The sequence below is a fragment of the Sturnus vulgaris genome, chromosome 18 (assembly GCF_052056855.1).
Source record: "Sturnus vulgaris isolate bStuVul1 chromosome 18, bStuVul1.hap1, whole genome shotgun sequence".
Classification (NCBI taxonomy): Eukaryota; Metazoa; Chordata; class Aves; order Passeriformes; family Sturnidae; genus Sturnus; species Sturnus vulgaris.
Window position 1 is genome coordinate 10,194,987 of NC_142260.1, and position 14,326 is coordinate 10,209,312.

The window sequence follows — 14,326 nt, forward strand, 5'->3', positions numbered from 1 at the left end:
TTTTGCCAGCATGCCATGCTAATATACTAATTTTGGTAATTTAACACAATGTCACTTGATGTAGCTTCTTGATTTTCTTCTTAATATGAAACATAGATGAGATTCACCACGGACATGCCAAATGATCTTTCTGCCATGATGACTGTGGACATGGGATGAAACACAAGGGGGTTTCAGTATCCAAACTTCTAAGTTATGTGTGAGTGCTGCAAAGTTAAAAGCTTTTTCTCTCTGGCCTCATATATATTATCAAAACACATTGTGGAGAAAAACTGAGCAAAAACGTTTCCAAAGTGTTTGCTGACTTTCTGAATAATGAATTGAACTTTAATATTTATTAAATACAAAATAGTAATAAATTACAATTGCACAATTTCTTACAGTTTTTATTAAGATCAAAACTTATTTGTTCAGACTAGATTTATATAAATAAATCACAGTACATTTTTACTTGTGTTTAGAAGATTGTAATACATATTACAAAATTAAGAATTTTTTTGTCCCTCAAACCATCACTGCGAAAGGAATCATGCATTATTTCTACTAAACAAACAAAATGCCCACCTAATCGAGAGAGCCTTGATACAGGTATGGCCCTACTCTCCAAAATTAGACATGAAACATAGAGATACCAGGACTATTTACTGAACAAGAAATAATAAAGTATAGTACAATGTTCATGTGTTATCAAAACCGAAAGTATACCAAAAACAACACACCTCTCTTCACGCACCTTTGGCGATGGGTATCGAGGATGGCCAGCATGCAACCGAGAAAAACATCTCCGTTTTACAACGCCTACGACTGAGCAAAAACGAGGGGGAACTGAAGAGCCCAGACAGAACAAAGGAACAAATGAAGAGCCCAGATGTCTACAAGTCCTCCCGTCACCTTCCCTGTTGTGGTGCGTGCTTGTTTTATTAAGGTCATAGTTACAAGAGTTTGGTTCACTTAGCCCCTGTGTTTGCCCCAAGTTGGTTTGTCCCTAAGTTGTATCCACCCCTGAAACTGCCCAGTGTGGCATTCACTGCCCCAGGTTCCAGTCCCTTCCCTGTCCAATCACTGTAACCCTGTCCCTTGTTCCAGTCCCTTCCCTGTCCATCACTGTGACCCTGTCCCTTGTTCCAGTCCCTTCCCTGTCCATCACTGTGACCCTGTCCCTTGTTCCAGTCCCTTCCCTGTCCAATCACTGTAACCCTGTCCCTTGTTCCAGTCCCTTCCCTGTCCATCACTGTGACCCTGTCCCTTGTTCCAGTCCCTTCCCTGTCCATCACTGTAACCCTGTCCCTGTTCCAGTCCTTTCCCTGTCCATCACTGTAACCCTGTCCCAGTCCTTTCCCTGTCCATCACTGTAACCCTGGCCCTTGTTCCAGTCCTTTCCCTGTCCATCACTGTAACCCTGTCCCAGTCCTTTCCCTGTCCATCATTGTAACCCTGCCCCTTGTTCCAGTTCCTTCCTTGTCATTCCCACCCTGGGCCAATCCCTGGTTGCTCCAACCCCTTGGAAATCCCCTGTTACTGGATGCCCCATTGGCCCATGTGAGCCTTTCTCCTCCCCGTGCTGCCCTCATTGTAAGGCCCTGCCCTTCACTCCTCCCTCAAGGATTCCTCACTGGATATCTGTTTGTCCCCACCCACGGATTTGCCTCTGTATTTAACCCTGTGCACAGCAGTGCTCAGGGCTCTTTTGCTCCTTCTCCTTTCAACCTCAATAAAGCTTTTGTTGGAACCTCAGCAGCTGAGAGCCTCCCTCGTCTCCTTCACCCGATCCCTGAAGCTGGCAGGATACATTGCACCATTGAGCTCTGCCTTCACTAAACCCCTCAGTGCCATGAGGGTGAAGTGCCACCACTGCCCTTCCCGAGGAGATGGACGTGCCCCTGGAGAACTGGAGAACTTCCAGCTGTGGTTCCTTGCCCAACCAGCTGTGTTAGGAAAGAACTGCAAACACAAATCTTGGAACTCCCCAGCCTTGGTGCCGCTGGAACACAGCTGGCTCGGGGGCTGCAAGGCTGTCACTTCAGCACTGAATTGTGGTGGCACCAATTGCAGCAAGATCCAAGGTGATGCTGTCACCAAGTCTGTCCTGCTGCCCTTTCTCGCAGCACAGGGGGCTTCTAGTAAATTCTACAGTATTGTGAATTAATTTCTCTATGTGCTTTTCTTCCTACTAGATAAGAAATCCATTGTTTTCTCTCTTGATACTGAGATGTCCATTTGGCAATGGACTGTTCTAAAGGGAAAAATGCACTTCATCGATGGCACTTCAGATGGAGTCACCTGATTCACTTTTTTCACTTCCTTCTGTTCAAACAAAATGTATTAACAGCAAAGTCATTTCAGATGGATTTCTAGCTGGGTCAAACAGATTGTTCAACTGAATTTCCTGGTCCCCGTTTATTGTGTGTTACTTTTAAACCAAAAGAGTTTTCATCTATTTTTTATTTCAGTTGCAGACAGGTCCCCTCAGTGCTCGGATGTTGCTAGGTGATAACCATGTAAATCAATGTAGCTCTTGTGCCTCTGGCTTTGGGTGCTCATGTTAACATAGCTATATGCCATGCCTGGTGTTTAAAACACATCAATCAAACCAAACCAAAGAATAAAAACAACCCAAAAGACCCCTCAAAAAACATCCCCTCAAGCCAAGAAGGGTGGACTAAAATAACCTTTTTTTTTCCATGCTTTTGGATTGCCCTTTGCTGTTGTTTCATTTTGTATTGATCCAGGAGTTTCCCTACCAGCAGTTATGGGACCTCTGTGTAACAAGTGTCTCACATGTGCTGCTTTTGTGTTTTATGGATCTGCTGGCATGGAAAACTGACCCATGCAATGGCTGGTGAGAACACTTTTAACACTGGGTCTTTTATGCTACATATTGGTTTTCTGTTCTGGTAGTCCCCACTTCCCCAGATTGAGATGAATGTTTGCTTATCCACTGCCAGGGCTATTTGCAGGGAAAAGCAAAATAAAAGAAAACAGCCACGCTTTTAATGTCTTGTGATTTCAGTGGGAGCAGATAAAAAAATATTTGAGCACTCAGCTGCAGAGGAGTTGCAACATGATAGTTTTGTCATGGGAATATCAGGCCACTGCTCATGGTACTTGGCCTCACTATCAGTAACTTGGAAAGTTTTCCCATTGCCACTGGCTGCTTTTTCCCAGAACAACATCTGACACGGAGGCTTGCTACAGAAAAATAAAGGTAACAATTTAACAGCACGTTGTTAAAGAGTGAAATGGGATTAAAATCTCGCTGAGATGCATTTCTATGCGATTTTCTCTTCTATTTTAGAGTTTTGATACTTGTCATAGAGTGTAATAATGCATTCAGCAAAGAACAAAATAAACGAGGGTTTCAGCTTTGAAATCATTCTTGTGCTAATTTACCAATGAGAATCACAGTTCAGAAAAGAAAGGCTGAGCAGCACTGGGACCATAGCTTTCCCTGGGTTTCCAGCTGAGTTTGTAGCAGAATTATCTATCCTCTGGTCCTTCCAGCAGACTGTGGTATCACATTCTGGAACCAGCAGCAGTCTACTGGCCAATCAGAACCAGAACACAAAAATATTTCAGGTCTAGGGAATATCACCAGTTGAGTATAAAGGTGAAGAGTGAAGTATCCAAATATAGAAAATATCTATCATTCCATAGATGCACTACTATGATAAGGCAGGTATTTGTAAAAAGCACATAGTAATGCCACAGCCTGAGTAACAGTTTGCAAGTCATGAGCAAAAATTAGGAGAGTTCAATAAATTTAGGGAATTTTCCTCATCTCCAAGCCTTTGAAGTCTGCTGGATACCACTTTAAATTCTCACTGTCACAGAGATTTCTCTCCCTGTTTTAGTAGAACTCCGTTCATAATAATTCTTTTGATGCCAGACCCTTGAGCATTAAATAAACTGAGCAGGGTAATAAAAGAAGATAACTGGAACCCACTGGCAGTTATAATGATACCACTTTTCAGTTGATGTCCCTTTCAGCTGCTGGGGACAAATCCTAGAAAGGCTCCTGCACTTTTCCATGGACACAAATCGAGCCTGCTGCATAGGTGTTCTCCCCTTCCCAGCAGTTTCTGTTGCCAATATTGCAGTGGGAAGCGTTCTCTGCATTCCAGGCAGAGATGCAAGGTGGAACGATTTGTCCAGGAAATCAGGGAACTCCAGTGCAAAGGAAGAGCTCCTCCTGCTTTGCTCACACCCATCTGCCCTCGGGGGAGATGAGCCTGGGCAAGGAGCACAGATCCTGCCCGAGGGGGGCTCATGCATGAACAGATCTGCACATTGTCCTGGACCCCCGGCCTCCCGATGGGAAACTGAAGGTGCAGTGAAGCAGCTTTGCCATGGCAACGTTATTTTCATTCTTTTGGAAATGCCCAGTGGTTGCCCTACTGAAATTGTGCTTGGGCAGGTTTGGAAGTGCTGTTTAGTTTGCCAGGTATACCCTTGCCTGTGGCAGTTGTATTCTCCACAGCATGACAAGAGATTTTTGAAAACCTCTGTGCTTACAGGAATTCTGATTTATACCTGCAGCATACATTTACAACAGATCCAAGATCTCCTGCAGGTTCCAAGGTATTCGTTACCCACAAATAATTCTGATTTTGTAGAAGATCATCATTGATAGGTTATGTAACTAATTTTTTAGACTTGAGGCTGAAATTTTAGATATTTTTTCAATCTGTGCATGCATATTTGCGTCAGCAGAGTTGCAGATCCAAAACACTTGGTGAACATTCATCACATACGAGATGTGAAGCAATGTGTGTGCACATAAACTTCTCTGAACTCTGTGTGACGGCCAGGCCTCCCTCCCTCTGTACACAGCACACAGCTGTGTTGTATAAAACACCCATACTTTGCATTTGCATCTTTTAAACAAAAAATTCCCATGTAAAGATGTGAGTCAAGTTCTCTGTAGAAAACACTGGAGGATGAGCCACTCCATGTGTGGCTAAATAAGTGGTGAAAAATTTATCCCAGGGTCTCCTGCTTTGGGGCACAAATTTCATTACGTGACAGAATGCAGTGCTTTGATTAATTTTCTTTTAATGGTCAGAATCTGTCAGAATTTACAACATTACCACCATGTAAAACAGCCCTGCTAATTCTACCACAAATAATAAAGGAAGTCTTCACAGGCACTACATACTTGGAACAGCATTTTCAGACGACATGGGGTGTGTGTGTTTGTTTGTACAATCCAGCGTTGCCACCTGGGACACTCTTCCAACAGTTTGCAGTGTCATGGACACGACTCAGAAACGTTGACTGGAAAATCATCTACAAAGGTTGAGGACTAACAACCTCCATGTTATACAGATGGTTATCTCCTTTCTCAAAGAACATGCTGTCATTACAAATACCATATGCATCTTGTTCTCACCCAGCAGAACTTTTTTTACAGTTTTTCAGATTTGAAGGATTTCTGCAAGGAACCATTTTAATTTGTTTTCATGTCAGGTGAAAGGAGGCACCAGCTGAGACTGAGGACGCAACTTGTCATCAAAAAATAAATATCCGGTGGCAATCATTCTTGAAAAAAAATTACTTAGAAAGCTAACCATTCACAATACTGCACCTTTTTTGCAAATACAAGGACAATATTTGTTGCTGCTTCCCATATTTGTTGGTTTACACTGCTATCATTTTGCTTGTAAAACCTGGGTTATTCTACTGAACAGAAACGATGACTTGAATTTGGGTAATGCTTACAACCATTCAAATAATCTATCAGTAGCAGTAGTGTCAGCTGGAGAATTAATGCTACAAGTGGATAACATCACGCTATTTGAAACCAATAGCTCTTCACACAGTAGAAGACTGAGGGTCCTATTCAGCAAATATTCAGGGTCCTATGGCTGTGGCCACAGAGGTTCCAGAAGCTCTCGCTGAGTCTAATCCTGATTCAGGAACCAAAATGATATGCTGTGTATATATTTCTCTGCACAGCCTGGGTGTGCTGGACACCCTCCCCCACTTGATTCCTGGGAAGGAAAAAAATATGTCTCTGTTTAGCTTCCAGTGACATGAAAAGCAATCCACAGTAATGAAATCTAAAGAAGTTAGCCAGGCATGTATGAAAAGAACAGGATGCCTGTGAAAAGGGAAGAGCTGTCAAAACCTAATTGTGGGCTCTGGCTGCAATGAAATTTATCAAAGAGGGAAGACAGGTTGGATATAAGGATGTAGACAACTTCTGCTAAGAGACACTTGTTTTGCTCTGGGCAAAGGTAACCTTTAGACTGCACCTCGTGTGCTGTGTCAGGACTCTCCTAGCGACACCTGGCTGCAGCTGAGAGCTCCCAGGTCAGCATTTCAAGCGTGGCACTTCAGCCAGCATCTACCCCGGGGGCACAAACACCTGGGCAGAGCTGCCCACTGCTGGCAGCACCTGTGCCTTCCTCCTGCCACACAGCCCGTGGGCACTCCCTGCTCAAACTGTGCTGCTGAGGTGCCCAGGCACCAGGAAACACAATTCCTTAGGGACACAGGACAAGACTGTGGGATTCTTCCCAGACTGCAGCATCTTCATAATGCCTGGCAATCTTTCCTGCAACTGCCTACGGCCAGTGCTCACAAGCAAGTAGGGAAATTTTCACTTGCCCTGTGGTAACACAGCTGCATTCTGATGCAGAAAGTAAACTCAGAGGAGCTGTGAACTGCCTGCCCCCAAGTATTAGTGCCCACAGCATCATTCCTGGCTTCAAATGGATACTGTGCTCTATCAACACTGAGGATAACTCTGGGCTGTTCATGAACAGGATGCTTCCCTTTGACGGGGAGTACTGCCTGACTCAGCCAGTGAGAGCAGCAATGGGAGTAAGTCATGGTAACTTTAGGAAGCAATTTAGTTCGATCTTTGATGAATTTCTGTGTCTCATGAATCAGGATTAGTGTTCCCTGTATTGGGGAGAGGATTAGACAGAGGGATTAAAAGGACATCTTTACCCCACTGGACTCTGTGGAATAGCCCCTGAGGATATGGCTAAGAAAGAGTTCAACAGGAATGCCAAATTTCTGCTGAATAGGTTAAAAGGGTGAGGAAGCCTCTTCGGCAGCCATCCAAGCGCAGAAGACCTGCATAACATTCCTGCTGAATAGGGCCCTAAAGACAAAAAACAAAACAAAACAAAACAAAAAAAAAAACATAGGAACCTTGAAAACCTTTTCTGATTGTGTTGCTTCTTATCAGCGCCTCAGATCTCCAGAGACACTTAAACATATTTTTTTCAGTGCAGTTAGGCATCCTTTGAGATGTGCTAGTGCCATGGATGATATATTGTTACAAGAAAAGAAGTCAAATTAGCTTGTTGTATATAAAAAAAAAAAAAATAGGTTTTGATTGTTCTGTAAACAAGGTCCATTTTTTTATATCAATTAACAGTGAAAATAAGTTACCTAAGATTGCATTTAAAATGCAAAACCAAACCCTCAATCGAGTGTATAATGTTTGGTGTTTTCATGTCTATAAATTACAGACAACAATTACCTTCTGTCTCCCTACAGTTGAAAGGAGCAGACTTAACTTGGGCGTTTTGTTTCAGTTTTAAAGCGTTTCCAAACCCTTCTCTCGGATTTACCTCGTGCGCGCGGATCTTGGGCTTGCTCATAAAATTTTATCCAACTCGTTAGGCCGTGAGGGAGAACATTCCTGATCATGGCAGGGGGGAGGCAAGAGATCAAAGCCTTACCTCCACAAGAGGATGCCAGTGAGCGATGGGCTTCCGAGGGTACGAGAGCATTTCGTTCCAGTGGTCGCGACCTAGACTCTCTGCATCGTTGCCTACTTGACAAACTCCAATGACCTCATTGTGACCTACACTGTGAAAATGGCCCATAATATTTTTTTCTTAAAATTTTACCTTCGGAACCACACACCATTTGCATATTTCATCAGAAACGTTAATCGTGGGGTATTTTAGGATTAATTCTCTCCTGGGGAATATAACGCGCTAGGAAATATGTAGGCTTTGCTCTTCGCATTTCCGACTGCTCAGAATAATTTGGTATTTCCCCCCTTGTAGCACTGTGTTCTGGAATTAGCTGCAAAGGCCAACAGGCCCTAAGACACGACTTTACATATGGAGCACGTGTGGAAAGGCTTAGCATGAATGTGCCAACAGAACAGCAGTGCGTGGCCTCTCTGATTTAATGCCCAGTTACCTCAGCCCTGCTAAACACATATGCAGCTCACTGATGTCAGTTATGGGTGCAAATCTGTATTTTAAAATTTAGTAAGGAATTTCTGCCTGACAAAACAAAATAATTGGAGACTTCTACCAAGCTCAACATGACATTAATTCCCTGCTTATAAGAAAAAAAAAAAAAAACTTTCTTTCTGGGTGCAAATCTAGCGTGCAAGACTTTATGAGCCAACATTTGACAGCTACAGGCATCTCACCGGTCATAATCCATAACAGCTATCGACAAGTTAATTTGGTCAATGTTTTCTGGAGGGACGTCAAAGACTATGGCTTCATTGTAAACGGGATTTAGGGTGTTCCTCTTGGTGGAAGTTTTCCTTTTCTTTAGCCGCCTTCCTTCACACATTAAAGAAACCTTCACATAGGGATCTGTGTGGGTCATAAGAACAATGTTGATTTTTGGCAAATGCAAATGGAAAGTGAAGGGAGACTTCTTGTGTGCCCATACCTGCTTGCAGGGTTAATCTCCTGGAATCTGAGCTTCTCTGTTACCATGGGATGCATGGGAGGCAGTGCAGCTTTGAAAGCTTTACCTGGTTGACTGCTTATAATGAACTTTTTAGGTTCAAGAAGCTCCCTGTTGTGTACCAGCTTCTCAAAGGGTATTAAAATATCCACTGAAGCGTGTTGTACATGACTATTTTATACAACAGCCTGTGTATCAGCCTATTTATAGCAGCCTAATTACTTGTTAGATCTGTAGGACAGACAGAAGATGACAATGTTTTTCACAACGGGATTTACTGATGTATGGTTAAATACAATTCAAAGTGTAACAATTAGTGGCTTATATTTCTCAAGAGAATTATAATTATTTTTAAACTCCTGAATATTGCAAAAAAGAAAACTATTTCTTTGTAGCTCCTTTCTGAGAGCTCTACAGCTCCCTGCTAGTATTGAAAAGTCATCTATGAAATCTTGTTTATGTGTATAATTTTTATTGTGGGATTTTGAAAGGGTTGCTGAAAGGATTCTGGGATGATGATCACTGCTTTCTCCATATGCCAGCAGCAGCAGAACTGGCTCAGTGGCTCCTGGGGACTGTCAGAGAGGGCCAATCTGCCTCTGTGTTACAGCTGTAACAGTCTGCTGCACAAATTCCCAGTATTGGGAATGCATTTTGGGCAGTTTGTCTTACTCTGAATTAGTGGCATTAGAAATAATAAACTTGCAGTCTTTTTGAGAGAGCAACCTATTTGAAACTGTTTCTTGGAACTAAGCAAACTATATTTATTTCTCATAAACTGTACTCAAGTAGAGCTCACAGTATAAGAACCCTGCTCTCAAAAATCATTCTGGGATTCGACAGTGTTGAATTCTGTCTCGGGAGGGAAATGGGACAGAAATCCACACTGAGCATTAAATTCATTCCTACCTGATGCTCCTGTGATATCCATTGCCTTTAAATTTCTTGCCTTTATTATTGTAATAGTTAGTCTACCAGCTGTTGGAAGGTAGCAGAGCGAAAACATAAGGTCACCAAGATCCACGTTATCCTGTTCCAAGAAAAGAAAGATCATGTGAAGCAATAATAACAATTTTTCTTCTCCTAGCAGGATTTAAAGATAAAAATATACCTTTGGGGTTCTACAGTTATGCAGTAAAAGATGAATTCTCATTCTGAAACATATCTGGAAAAACCAGCCATCCACATGTATACAAAATTCGAGTCACTCTGTTGTTAGACACCAAAGTTCTCCAGGGTAAATGAGGTTATGGTTTCTGGAACTCAGTCCTTGGAGATGACACACATTTAAATAACGAGATGCCCTGTGAGGGACTGGAAAACCTTTGTTCTATTTTATGTTTTTTAGTGATTTGCCTATTTCACTGACAAGCAGCCACGAATATCGGTGCCTTTCGTTCTGGTCTGCAGGAGGAAACCCACAGAGACAATCACAGAAAAAAACCCCAAAACCAACCATGGTTTGGGCAGGACAAAGCTCTGTGCAACTCCAAGTTTGCAAGAACTCAGGTGTGACAGGCCACAAGTGTCTATGGCAAAGGGACAATCTCCACCAGAAGCAGAATAAAGGTGGTTATTATTAATTGCTGATCATAATAACATAATAACATAATAACATAACAACATAATAACAACAACAACAACTTCCTGTGCCTCATGCAGACAAGCTCCTTTAAGTAGACTTATCCATCTCTGTCATTAATAGAGTAATTTGCAACCCATTCCAGTGTTGATGGCATCAGGGTTCCAGAAAAGTATTAGAAAATTTGCAGTTATAAAGCATCACTATTTTTTTTTAAAGAGGGAAATCCATCTGTTTCATTAAAAAATAGCAAAGGAAGGATTGTATTAAGTGATTTCTTTGATTTGACTTGCATTTTTTTGACTGAGCAGTAAATTCACACTTTCATAGACCTGCTTCCTGTTACTTAATATTTCATTCTCGACTTGAAAAGACCCCAAAAACTTACCTGATCCTTGAAATTAGCAATTTGAAGGCCACATTCCAGGTTTTATAGGGAAGGGAAATACAGCTGTTGTGGCGTATGTTTATCTTGCTTAGCTTTGTACAATGCTTCTCATCTTTCCCAACCTGGTTCCTTCTCTGCCAGTCACCAAAAGCTGAAGGGTGGTGGGTGACATAGAAGGAGAGGGAAAACACCTGGAAAGAGCCCCGAGCACAGGTTTGTCTCTGGGGCTGCTGCTGCTCAGACTGATGCCCAGAGCCTGGGCAGTCACTTTCTGTCACTCCAGGAGTTAGCAGGGGACATAAGCAGGACAGAAAGCATTGCTGGCACAGAGCTGTAGAAAAATTCAGAAAGGAATTTCTAGAGGTCACTTGATCCAACCCCTTGCTCAAGAGAGGCATCTTTGCTTCTGCTCACAACTCATTCAAAGAAAAAACCAAACACGTACATCCATTCAAAAGTAGGTCCTTTCCTTGTGCTGTTACTTAAAAGAAGCAGTCAAAGAAGGAAAAGGCTGATATTATGGGCCATTTGTCAGGAATAACCAGCTTTTAACCCTATCACCTTTTCCATTCTAAAGATCAGTGTTTCACGGTGGCTGAGAAGCTAATAAAGGCTGGGACAATAGCGAGGTGGCTGCTGTGACTCAGACTGTTTAGAGCCTCTTGATAGCTCCCACTTGGAAGCAAAGCTGCTGCAGCAAACTGTGTCACTGACTCACTGGGTGGGAGGATCAAAATTCTGCTTGGGATGCTGTGAGAAGTCCCACAAAGGTTAAAGAGGTGTCAGCACCTCCAAGAGAAATTTATTCCCTCGGCTGACACCTGCCCTTAACATTACAGGAAAATAATTGATCTCTGAAATTTTTTAATCTGGAGCTTGATACCGATAATCAGGAAAACAGGAAGTAAAGTTTCCACTTGTCCTTCCCACTGTGAGAGCAACTTCCAACATGCAAATGTGCTTCCCCAACTCCGAGGTGCTGAGATTCGTAGCTGTGAAATTCTGTCTTGTGCTGCAACTCTGAGGGGACCAGAATTTCATAAGCCATTGAAAGATATTATTGACTAAACCATCTTTTGGGAATTTGTCACTCTCACGAATTTTGAGAGGTTGTTTTTCCTGAATTCTTCCTATAGAAGACTGTTGAATCAGTCAGGTTTTCCCTGACCACAAAGAAGCCCATCAGGCATTTGTTGTTTTAACCATGTATTTTGGCCTCCTTCAATATTGTCGGCCATGGCAAAGTCACTCTGTATTCAAATCTAGTGCTCCACGTGGTGACTAGAAATTCATTCTGTGAGTACTGTACATTTACTGCCTCGACCAAATACAAAAGTTTCCATTCCAGACTTGATCATCCTGAATGATCATTTAAAAAAAACTTTTACCCAATTTTTATCAATTTTTTTTAGCAAATGCTGTGATGATATTAACAAATTCTTTGTAAATGCTTTTTGAAAAACTGCACTGGGCATTATAAGGGAAAAAAGCGAGTTACACTGGAAACAGAGCCTGTGATTTCTTTAGTGTTTTCCAGTTCTAGAAGTTGGAGGATATGAGATTGTCTGTTCACAAGCCAGTGCCTGAGAATGTGACCGAATGGAAGCTTGCAGACAGCAGCAGGGAAAACTTTTGCCATGAAAATCCTTCCCTCAGTCTGAAAAAGAAGCTCTGTCTTCTCATACTTTCATTTTAAATTGCAGGGAAATAATGACTACTCCATCATACTGGCTACTTATAAAGGTTTACTAAAGTTTGGAAAGAATTTTTATAACACAGAGAGCAGAGCCTTTCCTCTTGCCCTGGCTATTCCTCCATGTCTTACCCCTGTTTGCTGTAATCAAAGAGCAACACTGAAAATCATTGCAAACAACGGGTCCTCAAGGTTCCTTGAGGAAGGTTTAACGAGGGAATGTTCTTCAGAGTCCCACAAGCTGTGAGTGCCCCCCCGAATTTGTGTGTTCATCTCTCAGGTGGGGACAGACACCATGCTCTGGCTGCAGACCAGTGTTGTCACAGCGTGACCCTGACATCCAGCAAACACAGGTCTCTACAAATTCAGCTTTTTAACAGAACCAAAGCCAACGTGTCAGAGCGCAGAGAGGATTAGTGCACATCTTCACAAGTCGAAAATCACTGAGCTACACGGCTTAAGCCACGGATTGTCACTAAAGGTGTGCTGTATTAGCAAGAAATCGCTTCGAGGAACAGAATTAACAAGCACAGAGGGCAGGATCTTCTGCAAGGATTAGTTCCTGCTCAAATTGAGTGCTTAGGCATTACTGTGTATGCTCCACAAAACGTGCCACTACAGGCATTGCACTGCCAGAGACTTTTTGGAATTCCTGCTGAGGAAAAGATTTCATAAATTGTGTAGGTTATCAAGTCATGCACGTTGTGCTTTCCAAATTGGTGCCTAACCTCATTCATTGTGGTTGTAATATCACACTGGGCATGTTGCAGTGCCACCATGACAGCCCTAATGTAACCAGACCAAAACGCTGGTCAGTTTTATTAATAACTCAAAAGAAAATAATCAGAAGATAATGAAATTGCAATTTTAATTACTTATACGTACATGCCCTATATTAGTTTTCTTTTGGTCCCATTCAGCAGGAAGCATAAGTGGATAAATATCCTCTAACAAACATACTGCTCTCTCCAAAAACTGCCCAGGTTCAGAGGTAGAAACACAGCCTTTATTTTTAATCTATAACCTGCATGTTCCTGTGTTCTAAAAAAAGGGAAACAAGATTGGGATGGGCTTTGCTTTTCCAGTGCCCCAGGCTGGGGGTGAGGGCTGAGTGCCTTGATGTCCTGAGCTGTGCCTTACAGGGGGCTCTGATAATCCCACCTGGATTTGTCTCTGAGCCCTTGCTGTGTTCATGCAGTTCTTTATTCAACAGAGCAAGAGCAGGAAGCTTCCTCCTTGAAAATGTCTCAGTGTTATGGGGGAGAGCTCAAACCAGAGGTGTAAATCACAAGGTTTGCCTGAAACAGGATGAATCCCATGAAACCTCAAGGTAAATAAGATTGCTGTTAGGAGCATGGAGACATGCCTCCCTCTCATATTATGCTTCCTTCCTGGTAGAAATACTTGCTATATTATAAAAATCATATTTTTGCATTATTTTTCAGTGGCTTCTACTGAAAGGCTCATAGTTCCTGCTTTTCCCAGAAAACATTATGGGTTTTCCCCCCTATAAAAGTAACCCAAAAACACCTTTGAAAATCCTAAATTCTAATAGTGACATTAGCAGGCTTTTAGTCTATAATCACACAGTATTTATAGTTTGTTAAATCATTCAGTTTTTCTGGAGATTAGCCTGCAGGATAAATCACTCCCCAGCACTGTGTCAGCAGCTCCATGCTGTTGCTTGGTGAGTGTAACTCAGCATATTAAACAGGGAGATGAGTAACCTCACACAGGATGGTGACCAAGGAATGGCCTCACCTTTGATGCCTCCGAGGCTGCATTCAGCAGCTCAGGCTGGACCAAACCTTCCCAGTGAAAGCTCTAAGTCACCTGGTTGTTAGGGGTCTTCTGACAAATGGGAACGACATTTGGGATCAGAGCTCTCCTCTTCCTTCTCATAAATACATTCGAGTGCAGGAAATGGGTGTGTGAAGCAGGCAGCAGGGCATGGAGGAAAACAAGACCATTTATAGGTTATATCTTC

The 14,326-nt window shown here is 42.4% G+C and overlaps 1 protein-coding gene across 5 annotated transcripts in view; it reads right to left on the reverse strand.

Annotated features, from left to right (window-relative positions):
• Nucleotides 1–370: 370 nt before the first annotated feature.
• Nucleotides 371–14,326, reverse strand: part of SYT9 (synaptotagmin 9) — a 65,884-nt gene continuing 51,928 nt past the window's right edge. Inside the window, exons 4-9 of one of the 5 annotated variants that reach the window (XR_015807441.1) lie at nucleotides 9,586–9,706; nucleotides 8,408–8,579; nucleotides 7,698–7,827; nucleotides 6,955–7,111; nucleotides 1,322–5,990; nucleotides 371–1,287 (exon numbers count right to left, since the gene is read on the reverse strand). Coding sequence is in view for 2 of the 5 variants with exons in the window: in XM_014882515.2 (XP_014738001.1) it covers nucleotides 7,004–7,111; nucleotides 7,698–7,827; nucleotides 8,408–8,579; nucleotides 9,586–9,706 (531 nt within the window). In the remaining 3 variants the exon portion in view is untranslated. Of the gene's footprint in view, nucleotides 5,991–6,954; nucleotides 7,112–7,697; nucleotides 7,828–8,407; nucleotides 8,580–9,585; nucleotides 9,707–14,326 lie in introns of those variants that run through there. The other 4 variants (XM_014882515.2, XM_014882516.2, XR_015807443.1 and 1 more) reach the window with 4 other exon arrangements.